Source organism: Arctopsyche grandis, chromosome 13 (assembly GCF_051622035.1).
Source record: "Arctopsyche grandis isolate Sample6627 chromosome 13, ASM5162203v2, whole genome shotgun sequence".
In the NCBI taxonomy this organism is placed as follows: domain Eukaryota; kingdom Metazoa; phylum Arthropoda; class Insecta; order Trichoptera; family Hydropsychidae; genus Arctopsyche; species Arctopsyche grandis.
Genome location: NC_135367.1, coordinates 1,258,897 through 1,280,454, shown reverse-complemented (window position 1 = coordinate 1,280,454; position 21,558 = coordinate 1,258,897). Strand labels below are relative to the sequence as shown.

Here is a 21,558-nt window from a genome sequence, read left to right as displayed (position 1 = left end):
GAAAACGTGTTAAAAGGGTGTGATATATTTTTTGTGGGTTTGGTGCAAACGATCGACAAGCGCCAGACAGACTGAAGCACAGATTAACTGGATGGCTGCTTTAAACGCAATTCTCGACTTCACGAATGATAGATTGCACATCAGATGACGAGTAACCTTTCGATGTGCACAGATGCAATTATTAAAATTGAGTTGGATCTTTCTGGCGAGTTTAATAAGGCAAAATTCGGAACTATCAGAAGCACAGAACGTATATGTCGGGACTTCAAGTAGATTTCACTTAGTAAGTGCGAGCAGTGTGCACGCATAAGGTACACGTGTCGTTAATCTGTGGTTCAGTCTGTCTGGCGCTTGTCGTTCGTTTGTACGGCATCGATTTTTTATGTTATTAAAGTTAACATTTTCCGATTGAGTTTTAATAAATAACCGCGTTGTTGGAAAACCTGCTATGTATTATAATCTCCATAATGCGTTTATGAATAAAATAGTGAATGCTTTCGAGTGTTTTTTTTTATTTGCTTATTTTTCTTCTACTTAGAATGATGAGTAGGGTATAGGATGAGTGTGAGTGACGGAAAGGGAACGTGTTTTTTTCGCTCTGTTATTTTCACTATAGTGGTGTGAATTCGAGGCTGAGCCGCCATATTTTCTCGGTGCATTTCAATGGCGTCGCTGTTTGCGGATGTTAAAACGTTTTCAGTGGCAGACTAGCGTGCTAAATTAATTTCAGTAACGACCCGCGGCAATACCGCTCCTCATTACGAATGCAATATGGCGGCGCTCGTCGGATCCGGCGGTAACTCGTCGACACCGGATGTAAATGTTTGCGTTCGTTCGGTGTCGTTTCCGACACTTCACATCCGCCATTCTCAGAAAGGTTTCCATGGAAATAGTTGCGCTTTTGTTCGACGCGACGCCAGCGCCATGGTGGATCGCGCTACAAACTCACCGGCGAGGCGCCATTATAAAATGGCCGACAGCGTACATGGATATTTATGCTTTTTGATTTTACACAAATGAAAGTGCTACCATTGTCCTTTTTCAAAAGTGGACAGTTTGAAAACAACATAAAATCAAATTAAAATATTTCAAACTATTGACTTTTGTAAGGATTTTTTTTATTAAATCTTGATTTGACTTTCATTATCATATTGTAATTATGTATATTGTTTTCAAATATTAGTATTTTTCCCACTATAGTGAAGGATTTGATTATTTATTTATTTTATGATTTAAAGCACGCCAAAAATCAAGATCAAGTAATGCAAAGTGAAGGCTTATCTCGAACGATAGAACACTGTCGGAGTATCAGAGTTCTATGTAAAAGGTAAGTTTTATTATTTGTAGAGGTCGCTTGATTTATGTAGGCCAACCCCCACTACTCGGGATGGATGCGCAGAAGCAACGGCCAGTACATGATTTTGGCATGCGCATCTTTTCCGCGGAGTGGGGGTGCGCCTTCGCAAATCAGAATACACTCTATAATACCGTCAGTGTTTCTATGATTTATTCATCATTTTATTTATGAATATGTTCAATTTGATAATGATTTGTTTGTATTAAAGTACTGTCTCGTTGGTGCAAGTTCTGGGACCGTTAACCAGCGAGTAGCGATTGGATCCACCATTTTTTCGCGTGGTGACGGTTCCTCGCACGAAGAGTTCTTTGAAGGTCTCCCTGAATTGGCGCGACATGCCGCAGTAGATGGCGAAGTTGATCGGGTACGAGACGATGATGAAGAAGTTGGTGATGAGGATGAGCACGTTGGCTATGTTGTAGTTGAGGATCTCTTTCACCGAGCTGGAGATGATGTGGAGTATCGTGACGACGGCCACCGGTATCTCGACGAGAAGGAACACGGTCACGACGACGATCAGCATCAGCGTCGTGCAGTTGGAGTCCCTCAGCTTCTTGCATTCTGACTTCCGGTTTTCCTGGAAGAGCTTCCGCCTCTTGAGCTGGGCTTCGCGCATCGCCTTGAATAGTAGCACGTTCAGCACGACCAGGGAAACGCACGGCACCAGGTGGACAAATATCACACGGAACATGTAGTACGTGGTGAAGTACACGTCCTCGGTGATGTAGTTCATCACCCAGCTGGCCATCCTGGACTGGCAGACGATCTGGTGGTGACCGTTCCATATGATCTCGACCTCGACGTACTCCCGATCGAAGAATCGGGTCGACTGGTGGAGGAAGGCCGCAATTCCTATGTAGATCAGACACTTTATCACCCTTGGCATCGTGCACCTGAAATTATAAAATGAAATTGGATTAATGATGGGCTTAAACTTCATAAAAAAACATGCTACATATCCATCATTATATCTAAAAAAAAAAATTGCCGAAATCTCGAGATCGACTTTTCATATACATACAGATGTCTATGTCTGGTAATATATATAATTGCATTCAGGCGTGGCTAGTCCATTGAAACTGTGGTACTGCAGCATCCATGCAAAATATGTACAGATGAGTATGCAGTACTCCAAAAAGCATTTTCCACGAGCCGCCCCTGATTACACCACTGTAGTGATAAATCGATTTAATATAATCCGAAAACTTTCTGGATATAAAGAGTAAATAAAACTCCTTCCATAGGACTTAAATTTTTATAAAATAAATTTTCATTTAAATTTAAATAATTATTTTTTTTTATTTTATCTAAAAAAATTATTATTATATAAAATTATAAATTTTATATTCAATTATTTTTTAATTAAAAAAATTTATTTGAATTTATTGTTTAACCGCAATTGTTAAAGGCGAATTCCCTGATCATGCTTTCACTGCCTTACCCTATTCTATGTAGAATAAATAGAAAATAAAAAATTAAGAAAGTAGGTTGAGTTTACTAATAAAACCTTGTAGAATCTCCAGATAATGTCTGGAAAATGTGAATAGAGGTGGTCTGTTTGGATGTGATTTATCAATTTGCATAAGTTTTATTACGACGCTTTCAAACAAAAAGTTGGGCAGAGAAAATTGACAATAAGTACGAGTTAGGCTTGCTTGTACGAATGATCATATATACATATAATAGCACTATTATTTGTGTCTGTCTACAATAACGCTCGCCGTAATATAATAGTCATTTAAATTCAACATATCACTGTCAACAAAATGTACGAATATAATAACGAATCAAGAAAAAACCTGTATATACTATCTAAGTAGTACCTGTATAAGTAGACAGTTTTTACTTATTATACACCGTGAAATTAAAAAAAAAAACCAAAACCATCCGTTGAAATTTCAACGTGCACAACACTAGTATAATCATAATGCTATATAAGAAAATGCAGAAGAAAAGAAAACAAGACCAATTGGATATTGGACAAAAATGAACATAAGACACACGGAACACTGGATGAAAGTTGAGTAAAACTGGTAAGAATAAAAGAGGATTTGTGAGGCATTCATATTGCAGTAGAAAATGAGATATTGTAAATGATGTTGTACACCTTGTAGATTTGGCGGGAAAACTGACCAATCAGCGACCAGTGCTTATTGACCAATTAGCGATCAGTGCTTATCGACCAATCAGCGATCAGTGAGCTCACAGCTTTATAAAAGACGAACAGCTGTATAGATATTTTAGAAATCCCTTTTCTGTCCGCTTAACAATGTGCTGCAAGATTTGTCTTTGGAATTTGATTTTGATTTTTAAATGCTTTTTATTATTACTAAATTACCTTCATAGTACATCTTATATCTATTTTAATAGCTACTGATCTACTGATCATTTTTTATTTTACAATTTTAATTTAATTTTGTTAGTAATCATAGTATTACATTATTATAATGTTAATGTACAGCATAATAGGAAAAAGAGCTCAAAAACCTATTAACAATTCTTATAAATGCTCAAAATACATCTAATACATAATATTAATAGAAGACTCTCTAAAGTCGATGACCTAAAGCAGATTGCGTTTAGGTAACCTGTGTGTTATACCTGAAGGGTATATAAATTTTGTTGTAATAACCGAGACTCTTCACAAGTGTGTTAGTATGGTTATCAGTGATTCTGTCAAAGAATCTACTGGTTAGTTTGTTAGTAATGTTAGTAACAAACGGAATATTATTTATGGCATGCAGTTTGTTCAAGTTAGTATATATGGGTGTATTATAAATTATTTTGTATTATTTGGAGCTTGCAAAGGTTATTATTCGAGGCGTTAGTCTTTGGAATTTGCGACAATCAAAGGCGCCCGAAACTATAAAACTTTCTGAAAACCAGTTAAATTTTTACTTTAGACAAGAATGTTCTGAGTAGGACATTTCCCTTTATATCGCTGCTATGCTATTAGTGAGAACGCATTTAAACTAACACCCAGCTTGTAATTAGTATTTAGTGTTTAGTTCAATTGACTAGAGTGGTTTCAAGCCAAGGGAATTTTAGAAAGTCGCCACACATATGTATGTAGATATGTAAGGTATATGGAGGATGCTTCTTTTTTATTACGGTCGATTTGGAGGAAACACTTTCGCGGAATAAAAACAAAGCCTTTTTATATCCGATTCGAGAGTATCGCGAGATTTACACGAGGTTTCAATAAGGATTTCCCGCAGGGACCCTGGTAATAGATTCGGTTTGGGTGGGCTCGAATCGTAACTTCTCGCCTAGGCGAAGCTAAAACTCCCACCACCCACCCCCAGCCCTCCCTTCTTACCTTCTCATACCCCAAAATCGTGGCTCATCCTCTGCCCCATATCTAGTACGCATCCCTTCACACCCACCTATCGCGTAGTCTGCGAAAAGGGTTTCATGAGAATTTCTAAATCTGCCCAGAGGTCAGGTGAACGGATTTTTCCCTCCCACTTTCCGACAGGGGTATAACGATTTGACAAGTTCATCCCCCACTATTCTTATCGGCGCTTATTTAACGATGTTTTTATACTATTAAATTTATAGTGTCATATTATACCCAGCTAAGCTTCCGTAGACGTTAATGTGCTACGTATAGTAGACTTCGTCATATATTATACAATCTATAAATCTTGAGGTTCAAATGGTCACCCTTAGTGCTTAAATTTGTCAGAGCTTAATAGTGTCCTTTACAGTGATTTGGTAGTATATTTGCCATATATTTTCGAACCCATTGTCTTTGATATCTTTTACTATATACATACATACAATGTTACAAGTATTATAATTTTGGGACACCGAATTATAAAGGGTGTTTTCAAGTTCCAGAAATGTGATTTCGTGTCACATAGACACACAAACGTACCCCGGATTTTATTTAAATTATAAAATATTGTCCCCAATGTCTATTATGAAAAAAAAAATGGTTTCATGGCAAAAAAGGTTCATTAAATGAAGAAAGATGTTTCCACGACACTATATTTGCGTCGCTGGGATTTGGAAACACACCTTTATACTCAACTATCAAGTGTAATATAACTGTATATGATATATGTATATGCAGTGGCGGCTCGTCCATACGCACTGCGGTACTGCAGCACCCCCAAGGAAATTGAGAAAAATTTAATATTATTATATACGTAAATGTATGTCTATCATATGAAAATATCAATACTATTTAAGCGTGTATTAAGCTCGCCTGCACACCGATACATCCAATAATGATCATACATCGCGGTACTAATATCAGAAAGTGAGGCATCGTTTATGATTTTGTGCAGTACGGTTTTCGATGGAATTGCTCGAGTGGGCGAAGGAGGGGCGCGGGGGCAGCTAGAAGCTTGGTCCGTACTGCAATCCCAACAGTGCTATACACATTTCTTGTTGCGTTTGTGTGCGCTCGACACGCTCCTCACTTTTCCTCATTTCCTCTGCACCTTTTGTCTTTCTTTCTAAACCTCTTACACTTTCTATCTTTCTACACTTCCTTCTACACGTCACTCTAAGTATTTAAGATGGTATAAAAATCAAGAGAAGCTGAGCCAATGTTTTCAAGAACTTAAATATTCTTCCGAAAATACTGATAAAACAATAACAGTTTCTACTAATTTACTGAATACATTTTTTTATTTTAGTCAGAACTTTTTCACAAGTTAATGCCGCATCTAGAAATTATTCATAACCAAATGCAATCTAGTAATATCGATGCATTTTCATTTAAAGAAAACTTAAAAAGTTTTACTAATGTCATTATACAAATACGAGAAAAAATAGAAGCCAAAAATATGTGATGCATATATTATCGCACATATTATAGAAGCCAAAAATATGTGCGATGTTATTATTAAAGATATAAAAGAAAGATATACTTTTTCAAAGTACTGAAAGAAAATGCCAATGAAAGATCTACTACTAACCGTTGAATCATATCCAATGCTAGATAAAGAAAAACTTCAAACTGAATTAGAAGTGTTTTACTCAAGGAAAGAAATGCATAGTATTAACGATTTATTAATAATTTTAAAACTTATTTTTGCAATCAATTTATGCAAAGTTCGTGTGGAAATAGCAAAATTTATTCAAATTCTGCTTACAACATTTAATTTGAGCAAAATTTATTCAAATTCTGCTTACAGCATTTAATTTGAGTATTTCTATATACTACATATGTTGGTGAAATTTAAAGATAATAAAATCAAAATCTATATATAGAAAATATTGGAAAAGAATTACAAAAATCTTCAAGTATTAGAAAGACTTCTAGCTTGTTTTTAAAAATATTAAGGTTTTCAGAATTTACTACATTGTTGGGCAGACTATTCCAATATTTAACAACTCTGTTTGAAAAGAAGGAATATCTGATCAATTTATTCGATTTTCTTTTCGAAATCTGAGAGTGTGACCTCTAAGATGAGTGTTTTCATTGAACGTGTTGAGTATGGATTAATATTAGCCAAAATATTTTTTAATTTTACTCTCAATCAAAGTACCGGGGCGGCGACCTGCCCCGACCTGGCCCGACTACACCACTGCATATAGTGACGTTAGTGTCACGAAACGTTTCAACGTTGAAACGTTATAATAAACTAAATTGGAGCAAATTGGAAAGTCCCATCATCTTTATCCCAACCGTATATGTATTAGATTTTGCAAAAGGATATTTTGCTTATGAAGTGAGATTTTTTTGTGAATTTCATCCACTTGAGCGACGCCGGGCAATTCTATTAGTCGATTGTGAAATCGTCGAAAAACCGTCTGTAACTTACTTTACTTTCTGGGAATACTTACGTGACTGGCGCCTGTCTTAACCTTTTGAACGTCAAGAAAGCTCTCAAGTCATGATGTCCAAATGAATATTTTATCATGCAGGGACATCCGAGAGTCAAATAGGGGGAGAGAGAGAGAGAGAGAGATAAAGAAGAGCATTAATAATAAGCGACAAAAAAAGACGCACACTAGGGACGTCTTTGACGTACCGGAACAAAAGTCAGTTCGGAATTTCAGCATCGGTCCCATGACATCGTGCGATATTTTATTATTTATTATTATTTTTACATCCCACCAATATTTTTCGAATAAAAGGGAAAACGTCTCGGAGATAAATCAAACCTTTCCACCTCTCTTCACATCGTCCATGGCTCTTTTGAAATATTGCAACAACAATCGCCGTATGCAAAATGTATAATATTTATCGGTTGATAGGACGCGTGCAGAATGGCCAATTTCGAACTACAGGACCGCACTAAGGGACTCGTACCCTAAAAGGTATCCAATAGGGTTACGTTTGGGCTTCTGGTACGTGTCGATACACGTGTGTCGACGCATCGTACATTTATGTTAATCTTCATCTATGTACAATGTAGGTTTATTCTCGTGTACCGTTTAAAGGATCCCTCGCTGGATCTTTCGCATCATCATCGTCATTATCATCAATCAAAATCAGCCCCTTCTTATCGGCCGAAGAAAAGGCTCGGCAAACTATAATCTATACATATGTATTGAACATTAATGAAAATGTATGGATGTTTGTGATTTCTTTGTATCGCCGAATAGCCTGGCATTGCTTGAGCAACAAAACAGCATTGCTTTGTAAACATTTTTTAGAAAATTTTGCACGGCAATCTTTTTATATCAACCTCACTTGAAAACTGTCTATGGCTTATGTAAGTTTGAATACTATGAAATAATTTATCAAAATTTGTAAGCTCAAAACTGAATTATATTTTTCTGCATATCAATGTAATAATTTGTCAAATGATGATAAAGTATTAAGTATAATTGACAATGATTTTTGCTAGCTTCTCATCGTTTATGACATAAAAGCATAGAAGTAGAATTCTACTTCTATGAATATAAGCGTTTAAAAAAAGCAGATGTTTGGCTTTAGCAGTCTTTAGCTCAAAATCTAGAATTTCTATGTCAAAATTGAGTCTTGAAAACAATAGTCAGATTTTTTTATTGATTATGATTTTTTATTACTTTAAAATACATATAATTAATTATCTAGCGAAGTTTGAAAGTTAAAAATATACTTTTTTTCTATACATTTGGTCACCGCTCCGGTATGTAAAAAATGAGATTTTTCGTTATTCAGTTGTAATTATAAGTCCACTTGGCTTGCAAACCTTTCCCAATGATTCTCATATGAAATTTTACCATTCTTAGATCAGTGAAGGGATGTTGTAGGTGCAATTTAATACACAAACCCCTACCACATATTGTTGAAAATACTAATATGGATGAACGGCAATATCAAAATAGGTTGCACTTATCTATGCATATCAGTTTTAAAATCTATTGTCTTCTTTCGTGTTTTGCTTTCCAGAAGACAATGGAAACCATATAAACAATCCTCAAGACACTTGGCCGCGTTACATGTGTGAAAATTTTATATATTGAAACGGCGACTTTCGAAAGTCAATCTGATCAGAAACTTCTTGTAAAGATTATCCAATTTTATATGGTAATAAATTAAATGGTCAGAATTTAAATCACCTTTTGGTCAAAATAAAATTTTTAAGTGATCAGAATTAAAAAAGTAGGACGGTCATAATTACAATGTAGGACGATCGGAATAAAAAATAATAATTAGCATTTATAATGAATGGTGATAGTATGTATATAAAATATGTAAGTATTTATAACGACAACATGTTCAAAATAATATATATATATATATATTTGGTATCTTTTGACAGGTATTGAAATGTCTAAAATGTTGCCAGTCACAAAAATAAAATTTATAATAAAAATATGCATTATGCATTTTTTAAATTTATCCATCGCATTAAAAGATATGCATTCATTTGTATGATATAAAAATATTTAATACATAATTATTTTCTGAGAAAGATTTTGACATGGTTTTGATTTTGGTTATGATGGCTAAATACCAGCGCTTCCAATCCCGGAAGGTTACTTCAGCACCGGGATTGCGGTGCTGGGAATTTACAATACCGGGATCCCAGTGCTAGCACCGGGAAATCAAATGTATAAGAAAAAAAAAGTTCAATTGCATGTTTTCAGATTTCAATAATGTTCAATTGCATTTTGCAAACTCTCCCGATGTTTCACGCAAAAAATACTTCCATATTGGCGTACTAATTTTGAGATAATTGAGTAATACTATTTACCGAATATATTCTTTCTTTTTTTTGATGAGAATTGTGTCAAAATTGTGGAGGCAAACTTATTGTAACTTAATTTTTAAAAGTAATTATGATTTTTTAATTGGGGACAGATGTCAAAAAAAATTTTGCTGGACAAGTGTGCCCTGTCCAGGCTTTATGTATTCCATCCTTGTCAAGGGGAGTGCTAACCGTCTCTCCTTTCAATAGACACAACTTTTGTTGGTCACAATTTTGTATATATACAGCAAACGCTAACGCTTTCGCTTGGACGCTAGTGAAGATTTGAACCGAGACATTTTTTATTTTTTTTTATGATAATATACATATTTTTTATAAATGTTATATAAAATGCTTTTAAAAATATTTATCGTCGATTATCATGTACACTAATTTTCATTAAGTTAATTTAATATAGAAATAAATGTTATGTTTTGACTTCGATACCAATAGATGTCACTCGATGCTCAAGTTTTCTCTATTATATTTAAACACAATCATATTATTGCGTATATTAAATGCAAGATTGTATCGCATAATATCATATTTAAATATTTTACATTTAATGAGATATATAATACATATTTAGTATGTATGTATGTACTATATATAGATTTTCTAATTTTCTAATTATATTTCCTATATTTCAATCTGTAATTAATCTGCTGTCGTGAAGGTCGAAGACATGGAAATCGAAAAAGTAGAAATTCATCGATTTGACTGTACATTGAGAAAAATAGTTGTGCATTAAAATTTTGCATTATTTTCGGTGCATTAAACAATCTCGTAAACAACTGTCAAAAGTGTTTACTTTTGTTTGCGTATGAATATGAATGATGATGTCAGATCGTAGAGTTGAAGCCAAGGTCGTAGTTGTCGAAGGTTGCAAGCCGAAGACTAAAATAGTAGAGAGAAGCGTTGGTCGTTGTCGGTTCGTATTTTGATATTCTCAACGTTGCCGACACATTTCATCCACTTTTTAAGTAGCAAATATTTTTTTCAATGATCAAAGCAAAGTTTCTAATGCAATCTGTATCCGTCATTTAGAAATGCACACAATTTTTTTTGTAATGTACAGAATTTTTTTATAATGTATAATTTTTTTTTAAATTTATTTTTAAAATGCACATTTATTTTATAAAATTGAACTTTAAATTGTTCCCATTCGGAAATGGTGTTCAACCAGGCAGTTGAAAGCCGAATAGGAGTACGAATAGGCGAAGACGTGAAATCGTTATTGATCGCAATCGATCAAGCATGTCAAAAAGGTGTCTGTTCATTAATATCAAAAAGACAAAATCAATGGTCATATGCAAAGAAAACACGAATCCATTAAACATGAGTGCGCGTTCAAAAATGATTGAACAGGTTAAACACTACACACACATTCTCAATACGGACATTACTTCCGAAATGGAGATAAGAAGGATTGAAATAGCAAGAAATGCCTTCGGTATCATGAAAAGTTTTTTGTAACATGAAAAGTATGGATGCGAAATGTGGACGCTGTTAGTGGCAAGCCTGAACAAGATAGAGTCCTTTGAAATGTGGCGTTTTCCGAGGATGTCAAAGATTTCATTGAAGGAGCATGTGAGGAACGGAGCGGTCCTCCAGCTTCTTCAACAGAAAAAAAGCCTCTTCTATATTTTGTATATAAAATTAAGACAATACATAATAAATCGAATGTGTTGAGCGATGAGCGATGTTACGCAAACATACAATGCAGCCAAAAAGACGGTCTAGGCTTTTAGATTCACTCCGGTTAATATGCATACTTTAACCAAAAACTTCTCATGTCAACGAGTTGAAAACAAAACAAATAGATCGACCGGTTCATACAGCGAGATGTCAGATTCACAAATGTCATAATGACGTTGAGCTTGACGTATTTGGCCATAACAAGCATATCGAATCACCATTATAATATAAAAATTTTAACATTCATTATATAACCTATGAGTGAAGTAAAAATATATATGAGAGATAATGAGAACCTATAATGCAAATTTTATAAGATGTAGTGTGAAAAAAATGAAAAGTTATAGTGGCTTATACAATTAAAATCTGACAAAACGAGAGGTTTAAAACGTAGGATATAAAGTCCAAATGTTGTTAGACGAACGATAGTAAAAATATATGTAGGTTGCATAGCGGAATAATAAACAAACCTTTATACACATAGACGATAACTCATATAGTGAAATTTTTTGGGTGTGAAAGGTAGAAAATGTGTTCAAACTGGATTATATTTATTTATTGATGAAGATTTGAAACTTGAAATTTCAATATGGAAATTAAAATTGGTCAAGTGTTGTGGAAAGTTTAGATTTTTCCATATAAAGAGTTGGAACTGAGGAGTTTTTAGCTATCAATTGCATTTTGTAAAGTCTTTTGTCGAGTTTTAACTTTAAAGAGTATGATAAATTTGTATAATGTACAGAAAATTGAAATTTTCTAGTAAAATAAGTAAAAGTTTATTTAAAAAAACAGAATTACAACGTCTGTATGTGTGTATATATTTTATATAATATCGACAACAAAAAGGTTTCTAAAGAATAATAACAACAATGAAAAATAATAAAAACAAAGAAGAAAAGTATTGAATAATTTTTCCATATATTTCTTATATAAATTTAAATAAGCAGGATCAAACTTTAACATAAGTATCAAATTTACATACTTATTTTCAAAGATTCAGTAAGTAAAATAGCTTTACTTATGTATGTATAAATTAATAAAAAATTCAATCAAAAAATTATATACATGTATATGGTTAAATTGGACTCAAAAAACATCATCGGGATCACATATAATATATTATTATATTAGTTCGAGTATTTTCGGTTACCATATTATTATAAATCAACTCGTAAATCGAGTCTCATTTACAATACCACTGTGTCAAAAACATTATCTTAATTACATGTGTATGTACTTCTTTATTTAGAACATTTAGTGGCTTATTTTAAAACTAAGCTTTGGAAAACCTACTTTTGTTTCAATTGGAGTTGTTGTGGTTTTTAAAACAAACTTTCGGCGGCCATTGTAGTCGAGACTTTCAAAGCTCTGAAAATCCAATTAAGCTATTTTTTATGTTTATAAAGTCAACGAAGCTTCAAAACCGGTCCGAGCGTACCGAAGAGAAAAGTTTTGCAATAAACGTATACATTTACGTCCGATAATTAATTAGGGTGTTACTTTTTGGTCTTTTAACTGCGAAAAAAGGGAACCTCTTCAGTTCTCGCTTACAAAATTGAAGAGCATGTTCTTGGTCTCAATTTGGGAAACCTTGACATTTATCTTGGCCCCGAGAAGCAGAAAAGCGGGACACATTCTTAATTAATGATGCCTTAGGACTGGGTGGAAGATAGCACTCGCAGAGGGGTGGTTTTGGGTTTTTTAATTAATTTACGGACTAATTACTGGACGACCCACACGAGTAAACCGGAAAAATAAAATGTTTTGCCGCATTCTTCGAGATATTTATTTGCACTTTGATGTTCCTCTTACTGACTAATTAATTTCAAAGGCTTTTCTAGAAAATTCGTGGAGGGGGCTTAATACCCTTTGTCTCATTATTCAATGGTGGGTAGTTGCTTAAAATATCATCCCCCTCTTCTTTATGTAGAGCATTGAAAACGAAACATTTTTTTTGAAAAAATTTTAATAAATGCTAATTGGAATAAAAATTGAATGGAAAATGTAAAGATTTTTAATTATTATTGTGAATATTGGTTTTACAAATTTGTAAAGTATTCTTATCTGAATATTTGAAGATGTTTTTTAAAAGATTCTGACTATAATAAAGGAAAACAGTGTTGTCTTATTATATTGGGTTTTCGAAAATTTAAGTATATTAAACCAGCAGCGTGGACTAGTGGTTAGTATATTCTGATTTCGAACGGAGTTTTTATGGTTCGATTACCACTTGTAACTATTGGCCAGACCTTAGTTTGTGACTTCAGGTCGATCGGTTACTTTCAGAGTTTGCCAATTTTTCTGATTTTCATTGAAAAGGTTCCTGTAAATGGCCTTCTCCTTTCCAATTTCTGTTGCAAATATTAAATTATTTAGCGTATCGAGGTTTGTATAATTCTATAATAAAATGCTGCAATGTTTAGCACCAAGTGATCAGTGGGTTCGATCCGCCATACTGTTGGTTAGATTTGGGGGTATTTGTGACTCCAAATCGATCGTTTCTTATCAAAGTTTACCAATTTTATCTCATCATTGTTGAAGCGATTCCTCAAAATTGGCAAAAAATCATTTTTTCTGTTGTCACAAATCTTCTGTATTTATTGTGTGTATCGATTTGTAAAAATTATGTACAAAATCTAAATCCATAGATGTCTCAATGGATTAATTCTGTAATTAATTTTTATTTCATGTTCTTCAGCTTCTGGAAATACGGTGATTTATGTAATAATAAAATGCTGCATTGTTTGAAATTAATTGTCCAGGAAGGCGCATTTGGGTCTTCCTGTCAAGTCTTTCTGGTATATATCTATGTACAAATTAAATAAAAATCTATATCGTACATGTACATATATATCTGATTCTTAAAAAGTGTTAAATTTATAGTATCTGTAGATAGGGTAAGGTGATAGTGAAGGTGTTTTGAAAAGCTCTACAGCTTCCGCTTAGCATATCAGATAATGCTAAAGTAAATGCTTCGTTTCTCTTTCACCTGAATGCGAACTCATTTGACTTATGTGCATTTAATGTTATGTGTTCTAAAATGCCGTAACAAAAGACCGAGGTATAAATCAAATCGGCTTCTTGAAGTAGAAAAAAGAAAATAAGTAGAAAAGTTTTTCGCGATAGGCTCTGCGGGTGGCATGAAAAGCTACGCATTCACTTTTCGACCACATTAGAGCTCGTCGGAACAATGAACATATTCATATAACATTAACAATACTTTGAATAGGTGTAATAATATAATATAAGGATGGGATCATGAAAGAATATCAAGGGCTGTTTCAGCACAGGTAGTACATGCTTATTATACGCACAGTGTCCATTATCAACCCGAGCTTTCCATAATACGTTCATTTCGGTCCCGATTATGCGGGTTTCACCGAAATAAGAATTAGGGGACGTGTGCTTTCGCATGTTCGCATTAAAATAACAAGCCGATTTTGCCTTTGCATGTTTGCTCTTGGTCTTCTTCGTTCGAACGTTTGCGATATTAAGTACAAAGGCATATTTGTTTTTGTTAACCCTTTGCGTCCCGTATAAACTTTCGCGGTGCGTAAACCCATCCAGCATACAAAACGAGAACAGTCGTCTTATCAAGTTTATACAATAAGTGTATGTGTTTTATATAATAATAACTAACTTATCGCCTCAACGATAAGAATTTGCTTTGAAAGGTTAAATTATTATACATTTGCTGTATAATAATATGTGTAGATATAAATTGGGGTTATGTCCGTTCAGTGCTACCAATTCACTATTGGAATAATAGCTAACGATACTCAATACTGGCGTACAGGCTTGAGCAATGTAAATACATAATGTTGATCTATCAGATTCTGATGACTGATGCTACGTAATGATGTTTCAGAATGGTGTACAGATTAAAATATGATGGGTTTCATATATATACAGGGCTGTATTCAGAATTACCGAAGAATATATATGTATCTCAATATTGAATTCAGTGACTAAATAGTGAACGCCTCGAATACTAACCTTTCCAAGGTCCAAATAATATAAAATAAATCTTTAAAAATAATTTATAATACACCCATATATGTATACTAACTTGAAAAAACTGCATACCATTATTAACAAACTAACTAACTAGAAAATTCTATGATATATAAACAAACTAGACATTACTAACAAACTAACCAGTAGATTCTATGACAGAATCACTAATAACCATACTAACACACTCGTGAAGAGTCTCGGTGATTACAGGAAACTATAGGAAACGATCGACTTGGTCACAAACCAAGGTCAGCAACCAGTGTGACTCGAACTTTAACCCAGAGAAATGTTATAATAATAGAATGTCATATTGTTGTCCAGTGAGGAATTTCCACAGACCTTTTCAAATAATTTTAGCATCAGTCGTATTTGATGCTTGGTGGTCGACGTATGTATGTCCGATAAAAAACTTCTGGGCAAGATGGGCAAGTGTATCGTTAAAAATTGCACGATGCATTCAAAAACACACAATAAACGACATGGGATACATTTATATAAGTAAATCGATCATTTAAGTAACACATATTATTCAATTAAAATCGTAGTTTGACAGTTTTTAAAAGTGTCATGGCGATCGCCCGCATTCTACATAAAATTTCAGGGGTGACACCAGAGAAATGTAAAAATTATTTTTAAATAAATATAAAAACATTTCTCTTGGTGGCGCACAATACTCAATTATATTAATAACCAATTATTCAAGTTAAATTAATATAAAAATCGTTCATTTTGTATTATACATATTTTTGTTGAAACTATACATTACGCATTAAATTAAAAGTTCCCAAAGACAGACAAATACAAAAAAAGTGTATAAAAATAATCCGCCAACCGAGAAAAGAAACGTATTGGCCACCAACGCCCATCACTACCATATATTAGCCAGCAGTTTGGCTTAGTGGTAGCGTATATATTTAGCATCACTGAGGTCAAAGGTTCGAGTCCTCGCCACTGCTGGTTAGATTTGGGGGTTTTGTGACTTCAAATCGATCGTTTCTCTATCAGAGTTTGCCAATTTTATCTGATCATTGCTGAAACGGTTCCTGAAAATTGGTATTAGATCTAATCCTGTTGTCACAAAATCTGCCTGTGTATAATTTGTAATAATTATACACAGTAATCTGAAATCTATAGATATCTCTATCGACATCTCTATAATTTCGTATTTATTGTATGTATAAAAATTGTATACAAAAAAAAAAAATCTAAAAATAATCCATAGATGTCACTATGATTATTATTTCTGATTAATTGTTATATGCTATATATTCTGATTGTATATGTATGTATTACTGTATATCTGATTTCTGATTGTTTATGTATTCTGTATTTCGTTAACGTACACCCGTCACATTGGAGCAAATCTGTAATGGCGAGTGTGTATTGATTTGTGACAATAAAATAAAATAAAATAAAATATTCAAATTGTAAATAAATCTATATCAAAATAAAACTTTAATTTCTATAGTGAATATGTGATGACCCTGATTATATACCGTGCGTTGTAGCGTAGTTATGGAGACGTACCGCGTATTATTGACACAAGCAAAGCATTGGTAAAACATTTCTCTGTTATAACCACACTAACTATAGCAAGATATGCTACTAATATATACTAGTACATGCTGCTGGTTTATAAAAAAAAGAGACATGGAAATCATATGAACGATATTGTGTGCTATTTATATTAAAGATCTGAAAAGCTCATACAAAACACGTGTTTTAAGGAAAACTTTCATCATCCGTTATATACACGGCACTTCTTCGAAAGCAATTAGTCGTATAAACGTAGGGATTATTCTGTCGCAGTTACGCAATAAAAATAATGTATCGAAGGGAGGAAAAACTGATGGAGCACTTCCCGCTGTCTCTTGGACACTCGCCAACTCTTCGAGCGCCGTAGTTTGAGGGTTGACCGAATGCGTGCGTTTTGTTTCTCCTCTCGCGAAAGTGAAGAAAAGCGAAATTGAATGATCTTCTTTGTAGTTGCGTGGTGTTATCGATCCGTGACCTAATCTGGCACAATCCAATAAATGTTTCACTCTCGCTCAACATCTGTTAGACTTAATTGGAATGCGTATCGGCATTGGAGCTTTTTCCACGCCCGTTGACGTCAATCTTTGTGACCCGAAAAAAATAAGGGAAATTCAATTCGGCCGGAAAACAACGATGACGCATATTAGCGTCGTCGTATTGTTTTTATTATTTGCAAATAAAAAGTTTCCGAATGATTTATTTTACAGCTCTGTATATACAAAAACAAAAAGTTCACGGAGAGTGGCTATTATTCTTTGACATTTTAAGACTTATTTTATTTACATAGATATATACCAGGAAGGCTTGACAGGAAGACTCGAATGCGCCTTCCTGGACAATTAATTACGAACAATGCACCATTTTATTATCACATAATTCACTGTATTTCCAGAAGCTGAAAAATATGAAATAACAATTAATTAAAGAATTAATCCATTGAGACATCTGTGGATTTTAGATTTGTACATAATTTTTACAAATTGTACATACAATATATACAGAAGATTTGTGACAACAGGAAAGATGTTTTTTTGCCAAATTTGAGAAACCGTTTCAACAATGATCCGGTAAAATTGGCAATCTCTGATAGGAAACGATCGATTTGGAGTAACAAATACCCCCAAATCTAACCAGCAGTATAGCGGATCGAGCCCACTAATATAAACTTGGTGCTAAACATACACGCTACCATTGAGCTATACTGCTGGCTAATTATTACACTGTTCGACACGAAAAATGGTTCAGAGGCGAGATATTACTTTTCTTATAGATCTATGCCCAGTAAACACGAAATATGATTTTCTAAATGGAATTTTATTTAATTCTCATTTAAAGACAATTTAATATATTATTCCTATTAATTCAATTCAGATTCGTGTAAATACAAGTACGAGCTTTTAGCTCGCAATTTTACTGATTTAAAATTCAGCAAACTTCCAATTAACCACTTTAAACGAAAACAAAAAATAGTGTGACCAGAACACTATCCCAATAAACATATTTCAATACAAAATACTCAATATAAAATAGTATTAATAGTGGGAAAAAATCCCAAATGAAAATACGTACTTTTGACTTTTGATTTGAACTGGATGACTACTTAGAGAGATTTAAAAGTTGAAAAGTACTACAAATGAAAGATAAAATACCCGACTATAGATTCCAATATTCATTTTGAACAGAAAATTGACAGATTTTGAGACATCGACCGAACAACACCAAGATATAGAAAAAGCGCGCGATTTAAAAAACACACATACATATCTCCGAATCTCGAGCCAATCAACATTTTGTTTGGAGTACTGCAGTACTCCAAACAAATCGGTTTTAGTATGAAAGAACAATGGACGGGTACTTGCAGTTCCCGAAAAAATATTTTCCATCGGTGGAGTCTATTCTGAAAAGTGATAACTGAATAACAATATAAATTTATGGTGTGAGAAATTGTTTTATATCGAATGAAACGTGTTCAAATTGTAAATCATTTTCCTGTCCTTTGATTTATGTACATTTTCCGGGAGCTTTTTGAAATCCATCTTTATATTTATGTACATATACATATGTATATATTTTTACGGTGAAATTACGTATGACTATCTTTCATTCCGAATCATTACGACGCGTCGTAAAAGGACATTTTGATGAAGAAAACACTTTGCTTCATTCTCGATGAACATTCTCTGGATGGTCGTCTACTTCGCTTATTGCGTCATATACGGACGCCATAAAAAGCCTGGAAAATTACTCGCTACATTTTATGATTCATTTTCAATTAAATGCAATCATTTGAAAAGTTGACAGCTATATAAATCAACAGTGAGAAGTTTAAAGCATCCTAATCTGCTTCCGGGATGGACTCAATCGCTCCATAAATGCACTGTTATTAACAGAAAAATTACCAAGTGGATGTGAAACACTCTTATGAGGCATCATTTATTAGTAGTTTTAAGATTTTGAATACAATTTTCTTGAAAAAATTAATAAATATGAGACGCACTTATTATAACATGTCTTAAGGTACACTCCCTCACCAAATTGGGGTATGCAAGTGCCCCAATTATTACTTTTTTCGTAATAACTATGTGGTTTTCATAGCTATACTTCTGGTATTCTTAGAATGAACTACAAGAAATTTATTTTAATAGATTTTGTATGATTTAGAGAAGGGGTACATCGAAAAAAAATACATTTCTACGTTCCAAAGTATGATTTAAAGGTGGTAGCGATAAGTCATGTTTTTGACTGTTCGCTTGCATATTCTTGTTGATCGATGAATCAATGCGAGAGAAAGAGACAGCTATATTTTCGTAAGATATTATTTTCGTCGCTTTTGGCACGTGGCTATTGAGTCATGCAGTCGCCTGTTGGCCTTACCTATGTGCGTTTGCATGTCGTTATTTTTTAATACAAAAATAGTGAAAAACATGCTATAGGACTAAAACTTTTTTATGTTGATGTATAAAATTATTGATAAGATATATATTGAACCCATTTGTATTGAGAAAAGCTGTATTTTGATGAATAAATACTGGGGTCTTACTCGACCCTGGTTTGGGACAATCGTTCGATCTCGACGCTCCGTCTTTTAAAGGTTAACATGTTCAGTAACTTAACAGACATACATAAGTATGTATAGTTTATCTTGTATATAAAATCGACACACTTTGGCTAATTTAATATTAATACGGAATTAACGTCGACTTATCGAGGGATAAAATAATTACGCAACAAAACTACGAAACAAGGTCTCCCATGGCAAGTTTAGCAGTTAATAATTTTCAGGTCTAACACAGTTAGTTACTTTAGCCAGAGGGGGGTAAACTTTTCAAAGTTTCACATCCAAACATATGCGTACAACATTGAAACTTTAGCGATACATATGTTACCTGCATATATCATACAGACAGACATGATACATATACTATCAAGTTTACTGTTGCTTGTCTAGTGAATTTCGGTCTAGAGGCAGATGCAATAAGATAGCAGACTTTTGCCTCGTCTCGCTCTAATGCAATCGCATTTCTTTGATCGAAAATGCGGATGCACTGTTGACAGTTGCAATTTTCGTGAAAGTATGAACGAGCCTCGGTGCAATCTCGCTGCAGAGTAAATATGTGGTTAGTTGATGTCGTTGCGGGGAAAACTCTTATGAAAATTCTTCACGTTTCATATAAATATTTTTATGCACCAACACAACATGTCGTAAAAACTGATCGAAATCTAGTTTATGGTGTACTCACTTATATGTGGACTGATTTTATTTGAAATTTCTTCCATTTTAACTAGTTGTTTTACCCGGCTTCACTCATTTGTAATATAAACAGCGTAAACATGGCGAATCTATTAATTTGTTTTTTTATTAAATTTATTTGAATCGAAAAAAAAAATATTCATCCAATTTAACTGTCGTCATAGAAACTTTGTATTGCTTATGAAGTTCCCAACCAATGATACTGTAGCATATGCTAAAAGGAGTTGCCATTATAATTGGTTTTTGAGGATTATCTCCAGGCTTAAGTGCTGTCGGCTAACAATGGAGACCCCTGATGGATTTAGTGGTTGGTAATGGCATTCGGTCACTTCCCGCTATAGTTCTCAGAACTGAGAGCGCGAGACCGTGGGACTGGATATATGGTACGTGACTATAACAATATGCAGTGAGCGACCTGCCCTTTATAAGCGGGTACTTAGCCATATGAAGGATTCTGGACGGAGCACTGGCAGTGCGTGGATCTCCTTAATCACCCAATAAATGCTGTGAAGCGACTTTGGCCTTTTATTTGGATCCTCCACCCACCCCTACGCAACAATACTTACATACAAAGTCTCTTTCGAAATTATGTAATAGAAGATGTACGCTGTGGAAATGTCAGATTATTGGGACTCGCCTGGGAAAATCTTTGGTGTTAAGCTTCTTGGTTGGAAATGAACCATTTAAGTTCAGTGTGTATTGTATCTATACAATATAATTAATACATTTAGTATAACGTTGTCTGTAGGTTGTCTGTATAAATTGAAAAGTCCAATGAAACGTAAAGGGACAGGAAGGAAAGAGTAGTTCCTCGACACAAATGAAATACCTGTCCTTTTTGCTATTGTTATTCTTTCGAGCATCGGGACAATAGTGAGAACATTTCAAAAGTATTGAGATTCGAAGTCAAAGATAAAGGTCGGCGATGAAGAAGCTGAAAAGATTGAAACTATTCGTTTTGTTATTTCATCAATGGATATATTCGCACGTATTCAATGGAAGCAGTCGATCGAGTACAATGGTGCAAGTGCACAATAACAAATTGCACTCTTCTCGGT

The 21,558-nt window shown here is 33.9% G+C and overlaps 1 protein-coding gene, 1 long non-coding RNA gene and 1 other non-coding gene across 3 annotated transcripts in view; 1 reads left to right on the top strand and 2 right to left on the bottom strand.

Moving 5' to 3' along the window:
• The window catches only part of LOC143920823 (uncharacterized), a 239,899-nt gene that overhangs the window by 63,777 nt on the left and 154,564 nt on the right, over positions 1-21,558 (top strand). The window lies entirely within an intron of this gene.
• SPR (G protein-coupled sex peptide receptor) overlaps positions 372-21,558 on the bottom strand; it is a 299,361-nt gene continuing 278,174 nt past the window's right edge. Inside the window, exon 5 of the mRNA XM_077443796.1 lies at positions 372-2,250. Coding sequence (XP_077299922.1) covers positions 1,560-2,250 — 691 coding nt within the window. The 3' untranslated portion in view covers positions 372-1,559. The remainder of the gene's footprint in view (positions 2,251-21,558) is intronic.
• LOC143921793 (U6atac minor spliceosomal RNA) lies at positions 9,619-9,712 on the bottom strand. Its single transcript, XR_013261465.1, has one exon. It is a non-coding gene; the product is annotated as a U6atac minor spliceosomal RNA (small nuclear RNA).